At 42.5% G+C, this 14,666-nt stretch overlaps 1 protein-coding gene across 1 annotated transcript; it reads right to left on the bottom strand.

Annotated features, from left to right (window-relative positions):
- Positions 1-5,764: 5,764 nt before the first annotated feature.
- On the bottom strand, positions 5,765-14,318 carry LOC132380502 (zinc finger protein 229-like). Its single transcript, XM_059949359.1, has 2 exons — positions 14,281-14,318; positions 5,765-8,021 (listed from the first exon to the last, which is right to left on the bottom strand). The coding sequence occupies exon 2, from the start codon at positions 7,564-7,566 to the stop codon at positions 6,310-6,312; it is 1,257 nt and encodes a 418-aa protein (XP_059805342.1). The 5' UTR covers positions 7,567-8,021; positions 14,281-14,318; the 3' UTR covers positions 5,765-6,309.
- Positions 14,319-14,666: the final 348 nt, after the last annotated feature.

The following is a 14,666-nucleotide window of genomic DNA, read 5'->3' as shown; positions in this document are numbered from 1 at the left end:
CAGTGATTGATTTGTGTTCGGCTTTCTTCAGCATTCCTCTAGCCGATCAGTGTCAGTATCTGTTTGCATTTACTTACAGAGGTGCTCAGTGTACCTATACCAGAATGCCACAAGGATTTAAATATTCACCACACGTTTTTAATCAGGTGTTGAAGGCAGACCTAGAGGGCATGCCATTGGAAAGTACATTATTACAGTATGTGGATGACCTGTTGATTTGCTCCCACAGCAAGGAACAGTGTGAGCAGGACACTATAACTCTGTTAGAGAAGCTGGTGCGCAGAGGACATAAAGTATCCAAAAAGAAACTGCAATTTTGCAAGCAGCAAGTGGAATACTTAGGCAGGCTAATATCCAAGGGAGTGAAGGCGATAGCACCAGATCAGATTGAGGCAATAACTAAGGCCCACAAACCCCAGACAGATGATGACGTTTTTGGGAATGGCAGGGTACAGCTCAGATTGGATAGGAGAATATGCTGAGATTGTGGCACCTTTGAGAAATATAATGAAAGAAGCAGGACATACAAATTTGAAGAACGGCTTACAGTGGAATGGAGAGGCGGAGATAGCTTTCAATACTATTAAGCAGGAATTGCAGTCAGCACCAGCATTAGGTGAGAAAGTAGACATCTATACCGATTCGCCATATGCTCATGGAGTATGCCATTTGTTTGGGGCAGTGTGGAAACAGAGACATTTTAAAAAGAGTATTGGAGATCCCATACAACATTGTCAGCAAATTCTAGACTTAATAAAAGCCATAATGAAACCTGAAGTATTGGCTATAGTAAAATGCCAGGCACATAAAAAGGGAAATCAAGCTGCAGACGAGGCAGCCAGAAAAGCGTCTGGGTGTACATCAGCTTTCATTGCCCCCCAGGTAAGCCTAACTCCAGAACCTGAGGTAGAGGACCTAATTGAAATACAAGGTAAGGCAACTTTGGCAGTACAGACAACGTGGAGAAAAGGGGGGGCCAAGCAGAACCCGGAAGGCTTGTGGAGCACAGAAGATGGTTTGTTGGCAGCGCCCACCCCTCTACTGACGTTTCTGATTTCAGAAGCGCATGGGATGGAGCATTGTGCAAGGGGGGAAGTGATAAAGAAAATAAAGGAGGATGGTTTTTGGTCACCTTATTTACAGGCTTCAGTGGACTTTGTCTTGTCACAGTGCGAGGTATGCACACAGAATAATGTTCAGAAGGGAATTACAACCCCAATAGGTTACATTCCTGCACCTGAAGGACCATTTAAACATCTAGTGATCGATTACGTAGACATGATAAAGACAGTGAGAGGGAAAAGATACATGCTGGTAGTAATTGATCGATTTAGCAGATGGGTGGAGGCGGTACCTTCAAAAGATCAAGGGGCAAAGACAGTGGTAAAATTTCTGACAAACGAAGTGATCCCAAGGTTTGGAATACCTACAGAAGTTAGCTCAGACAATGGTTCAGCTTTTATCCAGAAAGTGGTCAAACTGGTACTACAGGCGCTGAGGATAAAGCAAAGATTTGGATGTGTATACCACCCTCAGTCGCAGGGCATGGTAGAGAGAATTAATGGAACCCTGAAAGCCAAACTAAGCAAAATTTGTGCAGACACTAAACTTAATTGGGTCGATGCTTTACCGTTAGCATTGATGAGTTACCGCATGCAAACTAATCGAATGACATGCCTGACACCGCATGAGATGCTCACTGGGAAGCTATCATACCTGTGATAGGGGTAAGCAAAAATGTTGAATGGATAAACTATATATACTACAATCAACAGAGATTCATCAACTACACCGATGATGCACTAGAGGCCTTAGGGCAACAGCTGGATGCAACTAGCAGGATGGCGTGGCAAAACAGGCAGGTACTGGATTGGCTATTAGCAGAAAAAGAGGGTGTGTGTGTGTAATGTTTGGAGAACAATGCTGCACTTTCATACCGAACAATACTAACCCAGAAGGGTCTTTCACCAGAGCAATGAATAAATTAAAGAATCTGCTGACGGAGGTTAAACAGAATGCAGGATTTGAACATCAGTTCTTTGATTGGTTGGAAAGTAGACTCGGAGGATGGGGAGCATGGCTGACTAAAATAGCAATAACTGCCAGTATTGTATTGTTGAGCTGTGCGCTTGTGCTGTGCTGTTCTCTTCCTTGTCTCAAATCTCTTGTAGTGCGTGCTGCAACCAAACAATTTCTGATGCTCGTGGCAATTACTGAAGCAAGCTTAGTGGAGAAAGAAACACCGAAAATGTATCATTACAGCCTACGACACCTGCAGGATGAACAAGAGCAAAACGACATTGTGGGAGTAGATTGTAAGGGTTTCTGAGTCTTTTTCCCTGTCTCAGGTACAAAGGGACAGGTTTTTGGCTCAGCGGCCCAGGGTAACAGGGAGAGAATACTTTGAGGTCTTGGCGCAGAAAATTATAGTTTAACCCGAGATTTGGGAATAAGTGCTTGAGTTTATTGGGGCCTTTGTGCGTGGACTCTTAGTCTTTCTCTGTATGGGACCCTATGGGTCTCAAAGGGGGGATATATTGGAGTATAAAAGTTGAAACTTGCTATTTGCTAGAGAATGAAATCCTAAGAATGTAGAAGACAATGTTGTGTTAATGAGAGGTAGCTAAGAGATGTAGATTAGAACATGATTAAGTCAATGGGTAGAAACAATAGTGGCAGATGTGCATGTGGTACGCAACTATAGACCGATTGCATCTGCTAATACAACTAAACCAGGAGATTGCTATAAAACATGCTATTGTGGTGACCCACTTTCTAGCGCACTCGAACCGGCTCACAAATAGCCAGCGCGTCGGCACAAAGACCAGTCCCAAAAGGGCGCCAGTTCTGCTTCACCAACAAAGGGAAAAAGCCTGGGGGGTTTGTGAGTACGTGTCCCTTACAGCATCCACACCCGGGGAGGGCGGAATGAGGGAGGCTTTAAAGCAAGGCTGTGAAGTTCGAATAAAATCATCTTTGATTGCAGTTTACCGACTCCGTGTCGTTATTTTAGTGCTGCGTGTAGCACACCGCTACACTGTGTCCAAAGATTGGTGGGCAATCAGCGACTAGCTCAATGACTGTCTCAGCTTTGATTTGAAAATTAAAGTTTAACCCTTCTTGAAGAATCTTCTGCATCTCCTAATCATTTGTGTGGCACGAGAAACCACGCGTGATTCAGTTTCTTATGGGCGTACTCAATAAATCCATAACTATAATAGAATAAATGGGAGACAGTATTAACTTGGACATTCAACCAGTGTGCAAAAGATACAAACTGTGGAAATACAAAAATAAATAATATTAATCATGAGTAAGCAATATGTATTGAGAACATGAGATGAAGAGCCCTTGAGTGTGAGACCAGGTTCTGGAAACGTTTCAACGATGAAGTGAATTCTCCCTATAGATGCTGCCTGGCCTGCTGTGTTCCACCAGCATTTTGTATGTGTTGTTTGAATTTCCACCATCTGCAGATTTCCTCGTGTTTGCTTGGTGAATTTATCCCCTCGATTCAGGAGCCAATTGCTGTGGGATAATAACCATTCCTAAAATTGATGGCGTTAAGTCCTGAGGCTTTTACCTTTGTCCTGATAGCAGCAGTGAGAACAGAGCATGTCCTGGGCTGTGGGGATCTCTGATGATGGCTACCTGAAACAATGTGCTCATGGCAGGGAGGACTTTGCCCATGATGGACGAAGTCATATCTACAGCCTTCTGTAGGGCATTCCTAATTGAAGGACAATGGGGTCTTTCCATACCAGCTGTAATTCATTCAGTCAATATACTTTCCACATCTATAGAAGTCCATAGCATATGAAATATAGGACATAAAACATAGAACATAGAAGAATACAGCACAGGAACAGGCCTTTCAACCCATATTGTTCCAAAGCAGCTGAAAAGCAAATCAAAAACAGTCAAAGACTAATTCCTCCTACCTACACCGTGTCCATATCCCATCAACATCCTTGTACAGATAATGCCTCCACAATCCCTTCAGTAACTTCTTTCTGCACCCTGGGGTGTTTACCATCTGGTGCAGTGACTTACCTACCTTCAGACCTTTCAGTTTCCCAAGAATCTTCTCAATAATAATGGCAACTTCACACACTTTTGCCCACGACACTTCAAACTTCCGACATGTGCCTTCCACGATGAAGACACAAGCAAACTACTTACACATTTCATCCAACATTTCCTTGTACCCCATTACTACCTCTCCAACATGATTTTACAGCAGTCTGATAACCATTCTCACTTCTCTTCTCCACCTTATCAATCTAAAGAAACTTTTGATATCCTCTTTAATATTACTGACTAGCGTATTTCACCTTTCCCTACTTTGACTTTTTTAGTTGCCTTCTGTTGGATTTTAACAACTTCCCAATTCTCTATAACTTCCCATTAATTTTATCTCAATTAAATGCTTTCCCTTTGACTCTTACGTTGGCTTTCAGGGAGTTATACCCTTGTACTTTGTGAACTCTACCCACAATGTCTCAACTTCTTCCGGCCCTATGTCACATCTTTCTAATGATTTGATTACATTTTTTAACCATCAGAGCCACACCACCCCCTCTGCCTACCTGCCCCTCCTTTGATACAATGTGTATCCTTAGACATTAAGCTACCAGCTACGATCTTCGCTCAGCCATAATTTGGTGATTTCAGCATCATACATGCCATTGTGTCACTGCGCTACAGATTCATTTGCCTTATTCGGTATTCTGCATGCATTCAAATAAAACACCTTTGGCCTTGTATTCATCCTTTTCGATTTTGTCCACCTTTTACATTGCAACTTACCTTTGACTGCAACTGTGCCCCATTATCAACCTCTGCTTGTTACCAGTCTCACTAAACACAGCTTCTATTTGTAAACCAACTACCTCATCCTCAGCACTATCACTCCAGTTCCTATCCCCCGCCAGATCAGTCTAAACCCTCCTGAAGAACTGTAACAAGCCTGCCCACAGGGATATTGGTACCCCTTGGGTTCAACTGTAACCCATCCCTTTTGTACAGGTCGTACCTTCCCCAAAGAGACTCCAATGATTGTTAAATCGGAATCCCTGCACTAGTTCCTCAGCCACATATTCACCTACCAAATCATCCTATTATCCTTAACAATGTAACACAAACTCTCACAAGCCATATACTCAGTGGCACTTTGTGTGTCAGCGGTCAGTCAACCAAGTTTTATTTCCTCTTGTCAATCAGCTCCCAAATGGTGCTACTCTGTCATTTGTTGCCACTGCCCCCGACATATCATCATATGTTCTTACCCCTACCACTGCCCAGATCCCAAATTCTACCCTCTGCTTGTTTCTGACCATGTTCCACTGAACAACTATTAGACCCCATTCTGCTTTCAGACTTCTGTGGATCGTGGTGTTATCTATCAACCCAGCTGTGTGAGACTCTGCACTTTAGAAGCAGTGAAACTGTTCTATAACATTGAAAAGAGCTGGGAAGGAGTAGGGTAGCTACCAATGTCAGTCTTCCTCAGCCAAAAATTTGAGGGATGAAGAACATATGGGACATAAATGCAGTCTGCTTGTTGTCACCTTCAGTCTGCATAAAGTCATGCAAGAAATACAAAGGACACCTCTGTTAGGAACCCATCAACACAGGGAGAGAGAGAGCGGGAATGGTTTAAAAAGGACTGTTGGAAAACAGAAACACTGGCAGGGACACAGCTGGGCTGAGTTGAGTCTCTCCTGTACACTGGGTGCGTTGTAAATTCACTAAACACCCAAGACAGGGTTTATAATCGAACTGATTTATTAGTCAGATCCAGAATAAGAAAATGTAGTTCCATTAAAAATTAACAGAAGAAATTCCTCCCATGCCCAGTGACCAGGGTGCAGATGTGAATGCAGCCATGATTTTAGAGTTCAACACCAAAGGTCACTTTTGGACTTGGCTCTCGATTCAACAGCTACAATATAATGGCTAAATATCAAGCATGCAGCCGATTTAAACTTTTCCCTCAGTGTGAACTCAATAGTCTATCAGTGTGTCACAAAAAGGGATGAGTGAGCGAATCCCTTCCCATATTCAGAACAGCTGAATGGTTTCTCCCCAGTGTGAACTCACTGGTATCTCTGTAGGTCAGATGACCAAGTGTATCCCTTCCCTCAGTCATAGGAGGTGAATGGCCTCTCCCCAGTGTGAACTGACTGGTGACTCTGTAAATCAGATGACTGAGTGAATCTCTTCCTATTCAGAAAAGGTGAACCGCCTTTTCCCAGTGTGAACTGACTGGTGTGCCAGTCATTGAGATGACTGGCTAAATCCTTTTCCTCAGTCAGAGCAGTTGAATGAATACTCCCTAGTGTGAACTGACTGGTGTCTCTGTAGACTGGATGACCGAGTGAATCCCTTCCCACACGTAGAACAGGTGAATGGTCTCTCCCCAGTGTGAACTCGCTGGTGTCTCTGTATGGTGGATAATTGTGTGAATTCCTTCCCACAGTCTGAGCAGGTGAAAGGTTTCTCTCCAGTGTGAATTCGATGATGCACCTTCAGTTGAGACGACTGAGTGAATCCCTTCCCACATTCTGAACAGGTGAATGGCCTTTCACCGTTGTGAACTGATCGGTGTGCCAGCAGTTGAGATGACTGAATAAATCCCTTCCCACAGTCTGAGCAGGTGAACGGCCTCTCCCCGGTGTGAACTCGCTGATGTCTCTGGAGATTGGATGACTGAGTGAATCCCTTCCCACATTCTGAGCAGGAGAATGGTCTCTCCCCAGTGTGAACTCGCTGGTGTGCCAGTAGGTCAGATGAATGAGTAAAACCCTTCCCACAGTCAGAGCAGGTGAATGGCTTCTCCCCAGAGTGAATTCGCTGATGTACCTTCAATTGAGATGACCGAGTGAATCCCTTCCCACAGTCTGAACAGGTGAACGGCCTCTCCCCAGTGTGAACTTGCTGGTGTGTCTGTAGGCCGGATGACTGAGAGAACCCCTTCCCACACACAGAACAGATAAATGGCCTCTCCCCAGTGTGAACTCGCTGGTGTTTCAGTAAAGTGGATGAGTGAGTGAATCCTTTCCCACATTCAGAACAAATGAATGGCCTCTCTCCAGTGTGGATTCGCTGGTGTGCCAGGAGGTCAGATGTCTGAGTGAATGTCTTCTTACAGTCTGAGCAGGTGAATGGTCTCTTCCCAGTGTGAACTGACTGGTGTCTCTGTAGTTGGGATGCCTGAGTGAATCCCTTCCCACAGTCTGAGCAAGTGAATGGTTTCTCCCCAGTGTGAACTCGCTGATGTACCTTTAGTAGAAATGACCGAGTGAATCCCTTCCCACATTCTGAACAGGTGAACGGCCTCTCCCCAGTGTGAACTGATTGGTGTGCCAGTAGTTGAGATGACTGAGTAAATCCCTTCCCACAGTCTGAGCAGCTGAATGGCCTCTCCCCAGTGTGAAGTCGCTGATGTACCTTCAACAGAAATGACCGAGTGAATCCCTTCCCACATTCAGAACAGATGAACGGCCTTTCCCCTGGGTGAACTCGTTGGTGTCGCTGTGCTTTAAATGACTGGATGAATCCCATCCCAAAATCTGAGCAGGTGAACAGACTCTCTCCAGTGTGAACTCGTGGTCTCTCTGTCGGTCAAATGATTGACAGAATCCCTTCCCACAGTCTGAGCAGGTGACCAGCCTCTCCTCAGTGTGAACTCGCTGGTGTGTCTCCAGTTGGGATGAGTGGGTGAATCCCTCGCACAGTCAATGCAGTTGAAGGACCGATCTCTTGTGAACAAATGCTGGTGGGTTCTCAGTACCCTGATTCCAGTCAATGCCACTGAATTACAACTGAAAACTTCATTTCAGATACAAAGAACAATACCAGCTGGGATGAGATAACGTTGTCACCGAGGATCAATAGCAGATACATAGGTGTTACAAAGGAAATAGCTAGTCACTCCTTAAGTATCTGGACAGAGACAGCAAAACTGATCCATTGTTGTGTTTGAGATTCCTCTGCACAAATCCTTTGTCGTTGCTAACCTGCAAAATGAATTACAAAAGACATCAATACTTGAAGGATGACATTTCATCTGAGATAATTCTAGTCTCTATGTTGAGCTCTGAGACCACAGTGTTACAGCAAGTGACCCTGGAGACTCTCATGGCTGATCCTGGAGACTTTCCAATTACTCTGACCCCCAGCACAGCTGATGTTTGATGGTGGTAATCTAATCGTTGGCAATGAAGGGGTGGACACTAGTCTTTCACCTTGGAGTATGTGGCACTTTTGTGATGTGAAAGCTACAGGTCACTTGATACCTGGGACAAAGGAGTTTGATATCATTATGTACCCAAAGAGAATGGTACAAAACATGATCTCACAGGGAGAAAGGTCCAGAAGAAGAGGTCGAACAAAGGTGATTTTCTCAAGAATTAAAGCCGATGCAGCCTAAGAGACACTTTCATTGATTGAAAGATTCTCTGTACCAAGTTCCTAATCTTTGGACTTAGAGAGATAAGTACGACATTATCTAGCAGATCCATCCAGTCCCATTCCACTATCTGTGCTTCCAAACATGCCCTACGGAATGGTGGGAAAAGTAGTAGAAATGACACCCATGGCTGCCTCAGAGAGCCCCTTGAACGAGAGACCGGTCTATACATCACGGTGTCCCAGCAAAATGCATGCGCCACAGGAAGCACCATTACCTTTGCTCATCAGCAGAAAGTTTCCCGGGGGCATCGATTGGGCTCAAGGCTCAATTGCTGGGGACGGAGAATAGGGAGGGGTGGCAGTTGGTGGTGCTGTCTGTGAGCGGTGTGGGGATGTTGAGAAATAGTGTTGGTTCAGGTGGGGGGGGGAGGAGGGTCCAGAAAAGGAACTGCAAACAGAGGTATCGGGTGAGGGCGTGTTGGCAGGAGGAGTTTGTAAGGAAAACAGAAAACGAAACATAATATTGGAATGATTTCAAGTGATGGAGAGGAAGGGATAGATATTTTGAAAAAAAGGAAAGCCTCCAAGCTATTGCTTAAACTTGAACCAGAACAGCTGCCCTCCATCAATACCATTAAATTAATTACAAAGCTAAAAGCCGCTCGTACTTTAGGGAAGATGTTAATCGTGTGTTAAGGATAAAAAGCCGTGTGAGAAGGCATTACGATTGAAGTATCTTGCCAAAAAGATAGTACTTATTTTGCCTAATGAAAATAGAATTGTTAAGGATGTTATAGCAGGTGTTCCAGCGGAGATTTTGACAGAAGAGGTTAAATCTCATTTATTGGGAGGCAAGGTTAAGGAAGTAAAGAGATTACAAGTAGTCAGAAATGGGGAAGGGATGGATAGTTTATCTATATTGATATGTTTTGATGAAGTGAAGCTCCCTGATAAAATTAGTTTGGGGTATGTTAGATATAATATTCAAGCTTACATTCCATCCCCACTTAGATGTTAGAAACGTCAGAGATTTGGGCATGTTGCAGCAGGATGTCGTGGAAACTTAAGATGTAGTAAGTGTGATGGGGAACATTAATATGAAGACTGTGAGAGCGTAAAGTTTAATTGTTGTAATTGTGGAGCAGAACATAGAGGATGTGAAGTACTTAAGAAGGCAGCTTAAGTTCAAAAGGTTACAGTACAATTAGGTGTGTCTTATGCAGTGGCTGTGCAAAAAGTTCAACCAAACATTGATAAAGTATTACCAGTCAGAGAACAGACTGCGCAATCAGAGGCTTTATGTCGCAATCATACTTCTCTTACTAAAGACACTTTATTAGTTGATAAAATAATGTTTGTGATATTCATAATGGATGGGGTGAATTGTTCTGCTCAGACATCTAGTCGTACTGAGGAAATTAAAATTGTTGTGAAAGCTACTGAAAATTATCTGGGTATAATTGGTGCTAAGTGGGAAGCTGTAAATGAATCTGATGGGTGGGGTATCTACATTTCAGTCTCCTTGTGATGTTTAATGGGCATAAAAATATTGCAGTGGAATGTGAGTAGCCTGATTTCTAATGGTCAAGCCTTTAAGAAGTTTGTTCCTGATTTATCAAATCCAGCTGAAGTTATATGTATTCAGGAAAATTGGTTGTGACAACATTGACATTTTTCTTTGCAGGATTATATTTTAATTAGGCGTGACAGATTAGTTTTGGTAGCGGGGTTGGTGTTGCAAGTTTTATAAAGAAAAGGATAGGACATAAAATTGTGGATGAAAATGAAGTATATGAGGCACTTGTAGTAGAAGTAAAGGTATCCCCCGCTTTACGAATGTTCATTTTACACCACTTCACTTTTTACAAAAGACCTACATTAGTAACCCATTTTCGCATTACAAAGGGGATTTTTACTTTTACGAAAAATTTTCTCATATAAGTTAATGGTTCTTCGCTTTATGCCATTTTAGCTTAAGAAAGGTATCATAGGAATGCTCTACCTTTGTAAAGGGGGAGACACCTGTATTTGATACAACGGATAGGGGTATTAAAGTGGTAAATTTTTCTAACCCTTGTGGAAAGCTCTCGATTGATTTGCTGGAAAGCATACGTAGCTCTTGCTCACTTAGGCTTGTATGGTGTGGTGATTTTAATGCACATAGTTCACTCTGGGATTGTTCGCAGAATTATGGTAATGATTTGATTGTAGAAATGTTTTTAGATATTTTACATCTTGTGTGTCTTAATGATGGGAGGGGCATGAGATTTAATGTACACAATAGTTTTAAAACTGCTATAGATTTAATTTTAGTTTTGAACATTCTGGCTGGACTGCGTGAGTGGGATGTCATGGGAGATGAAACAGTGGGAAGATCCTCTATTTAGAAGCTTGGGTGTGGATTTCTAGAGGGGACAGGAGGCCACTTTTAGGAGATGGAATTTTGGTAAAGCAAATTGGGAGAGGTTGAACGTGATGAACGTCTATCAGGGCTGAATATTGAGGGTAATGTGGATTTCTGCAATGAAAGGTTATGTCACGTTATTCATTAAACTGCAGTGGAAGCGATTCCCAGTCTGTGGTGAGGAAAGTAGTGAAGGTTGTGAAAAAGATTTACTGGAGGTCATATTGTGATAGTATTGGTAGGGTATTAAACTTGGGAGATGTTTGGGAAATGATTAAAAAATCTGGGGGGGATTCATAGGGCTAATAACATACCAGTATTGATGAAAGGAGGTAATACGATTGTTACTGAAACAGAGAAGGTTAAATTACTGGCTTGGTCATTCACTGCAATTCATAATCTGGTGACGGTGGTGGAGGCAGATACGATAGGGACTCAGAGACAGGTAAATAGAGCTCAGAAAAATAGAGGGCTATGGGTAACCCTGGGTAATTTCTCAGATAAGGACTTGCTCGGCACAGCTTTGTGGGCTGAAGGTCCTGTATTGTGCTGTAGATTTTCTATGTTTCTAAGATAATTTAAGCAAAGAGGCTAAAGCATGTAGGGATAACTTTCTAAGTGAATACCCTGATGTGTTGGAAGACAGCTTTAGCATTGATAGTATTAGTGATATAGAGATTTCTTTGTGTGAATTTGTGTCAGACGGCTCCAGGAAAGCAGGATATATGTTATTGTATGTTTAAACATGTGGCTGACAACTCTCTTAAGATAATATTAAAATTCTGGAATCATATTTTAATTTAGGCCATCTTCCCTCCTCATGGAAACCGGCAGTATTAGTGCTTATTCTAAAACCTGGAAAACCCGCACCCCCACCCCATCAGAGCCTTTAAGTTATAGACCAATATCATTAATGTCCCATCTGTGTAAACTTATGGAACGTATGGTAATAGAGCAGTTGAATTATATTTTGAGAAAAAGAGGTGATATAGTGTTTTATTAGAATAGGTTTCAGAAAGGGTAGAATGACATTAGATTCAGTTTTATGTTTGGAAGATGATATTAATAAAGCACAGGTAAATAAAGAAGTTGTAATAGCAGTATTTTTTGATATAGAAAAGGCACAAGATATGCTATAGAGGGAGAGTCTTTTGATTACATTATGGAAATTAGGAGTGGGAGGAAGGTGAGATCATTTTTTTTCTGATTTTCTTATTTGGAAGGTCTATGCAGGTAGGGGTAGGAAAGGTATATTCGGTCTTCTTGAGATAGAGAACGGGATATCACAAGGCAGTATTTGCAGCCCTTTATTGTTTAATATTATGATTAATGATATTTTCTCCTAGGCACTGGGGTGGGTAAATCACTCTTTGCAGGTGATGGAGTTTTATGCATCAGAGGAAAAAGAATTCAATTTAGCTGTGTATAGGATGCAATTAGCAATAAACAAGGTCAAAGAGTGAGCAAATAGATGGGGTTTTAGCTTTCAGTAGCTAAAACACAAGTTATATGTTTTGCAAACAGGATCAATAGACTCGCACACAATCTGAAATTGTATGGTCAAACTCTTGAAGAAGTGTCCGTGGTAAGATTTCTTGGCATGTGACTGGATGATGATGACACGGAAGCACCATATCAGTAAGATAATTGACAAATGTAAAGCAGCACGTTAGGTGTCTATGTGAGTATTCTTGGGGTGCTACATAAAAATCTCTGTTTACTTTATATATTAATTTATTCAGATCTGCACTTGATTATGGCTGTGCAGCTTCAAATTTAAAATGTTTGGGTGTGACACACACAGGCTTTGAGACTGTGTTGTGGTGCAGTAAGGTCATCTCCTGGTTCAACTTTACTGATGAAATGGGACGACTACCCTCACAGTTGCGGAGGATGAAGTTGTTGTTAACGTGCTGGGTAAATTTGAGGGGGCAGAGGAATGCTCACCCTGTTATAAGTGTGTTGGAAGACCACTGGGAACATCGTAAGAAGAGTGTTTTTAGTGTTGGGTGGCTAGGTTCTCATCACACTAAGAATATGGGTTTGCTGGATTATGTAATATGCAAATTACATATACATAATATGTAATTTATGTCAGGTAATCAATAATCCATGACACCAGGGAAGCATCCACCTGCGTCACTGTCAGCTTCTCACTCAGCAGAGCAGGGTGGATGGTGTTGTACGCACTGGAGAAGTCAAAAAACGTGACCCTCACAGTGCTCGCCGGCTTAAACTGTAGCATGTTCGATAACCCCAACATGGATTTGGTTGATTTTCTGTTGCATGATTTAATGAAATCCAAGGAACATGATGTGCCCAAGAGTCTGTTGGTTCATCAGTATGTTAAGGAAATTATTGTGATATGGTAACCATTCTTACTGATGAATCAAAAGATAATTTAACAAGAGATATCAGTGTGGCTATTCTCTGCCTGAATTTCAGGTAACAAAGAAATGTCTAACTAACTATTTTATCAGTGTATACTGCAGAACTGGTTGCTGTCATTTTGGTCTTACAGTGGGTGTTGGAAATCTGTCCTTGCAAAGTTATGATTTGTTCAGATTCTTTTTCGGTTTTGACTAGTCTTAAAACAGGTCATTCTAGCAGTAGGACTGAATTAGTGTTGGAAGCTCTTCAAACTTCATTTCATATTCAAAGTATTGGTCTACGTGTTCTCCTCTTATGGGTCCCTGCACATAGAGGTGGTGAGGGGAATGAGCGGGTTGATCGTTTGGCCAAAAAAAGCTGTTAAAAGTTCATCTGTGGATATAGGCCTTCCACTTAGCAAATCAGAAGCTAAGAGATTGGTGGGGCTAAGAACTGGGAGATTATGGCAAGTCTTGTGGGATAACGAGCATAAGAGGGGGCACCTTTACAGAATACATTTGATTGATGGCAGAAGGGGGTAAGACAAGAAGGGAAGGAATTATATTGACTCAGCTGAGAATGGTTATACTATGCTTAATTATTCCTTATATCTTGTTGGAAAACATCACTCTGAGGTGTGTAGGTGTTGTCATTATTATGAAACAGTTTAACACATTCTTTTACAATGTGAAGCATACAAGGTTGTAAGAAAGCAAATGCTGGCTGCACTACTAGCTTCTGGGATTTTAAAACTACTTAGTTATGGAAGTGACTTTAATATAATTCACAATACTGTCTTATATTATTTAAAATTCATAGGGATTTGGGGGTAATTGTTTAAAGAACTAGGAGGGGTTTTATTTCCCAACTCCACATCACACTCCAGTCCAGTTGGTGGCGGTAATGCACCTTCAAATTGGACTGCCAAGCGCCATTTAAAAGTCAGCAAAAGTACTTTCCCGAGGCCTGGGTATGGATGGTGGGACTGAGAGACTGAGAGGACTGTCCCGGGGTGCGGGGTCACGGAGTGTCCGGGATCACGGTGCGGACACCGATGCTGATCAAACCCCCGCCCGGAGTGCAGTTCCTACCTGACGCCGATCCTCCCGACACTTTGAGCGCATGCGCGTTATTGAAACGCGTTGACCCGTACGCCTGCGCATTAAACCCAAGTGATAAGGAAAGATTGAATAGTTCAGGACTTTATTCAATGGAACGTACACGATTGAAGGGAGATTTGTGAGGGTATAAAATTATGAGGTAGGGTAAATGAGAGCAGGCTTTTTACACTGAGGTTGGGTGAGACTACAACTAGAGGTCATGGGTTAAAGGTGAAAGGTGAAATATTTAAAGGGAACAGCAGCGGAAACTTCTTCAGGCGTGTCGATGTTGGCTTGGCCTGGGGGCTGTTCTGGCACCGCAAGATGGTTTACTGGTGCTAACTGTGAATGGTGTGGGATGTTGGGAAATAGTGTTG

The sequence above is a fragment of the Hypanus sabinus genome, chromosome 24, assembly GCF_030144855.1.
Source record: "Hypanus sabinus isolate sHypSab1 chromosome 24, sHypSab1.hap1, whole genome shotgun sequence".
In the NCBI taxonomy this organism is placed as follows: Eukaryota; Metazoa; Chordata; class Chondrichthyes; order Myliobatiformes; family Dasyatidae; genus Hypanus; species Hypanus sabinus.
The sequence above is the reverse complement of the archived record's forward strand: the minus strand, read 5'-3'. Positions and strand labels throughout refer to the sequence as shown.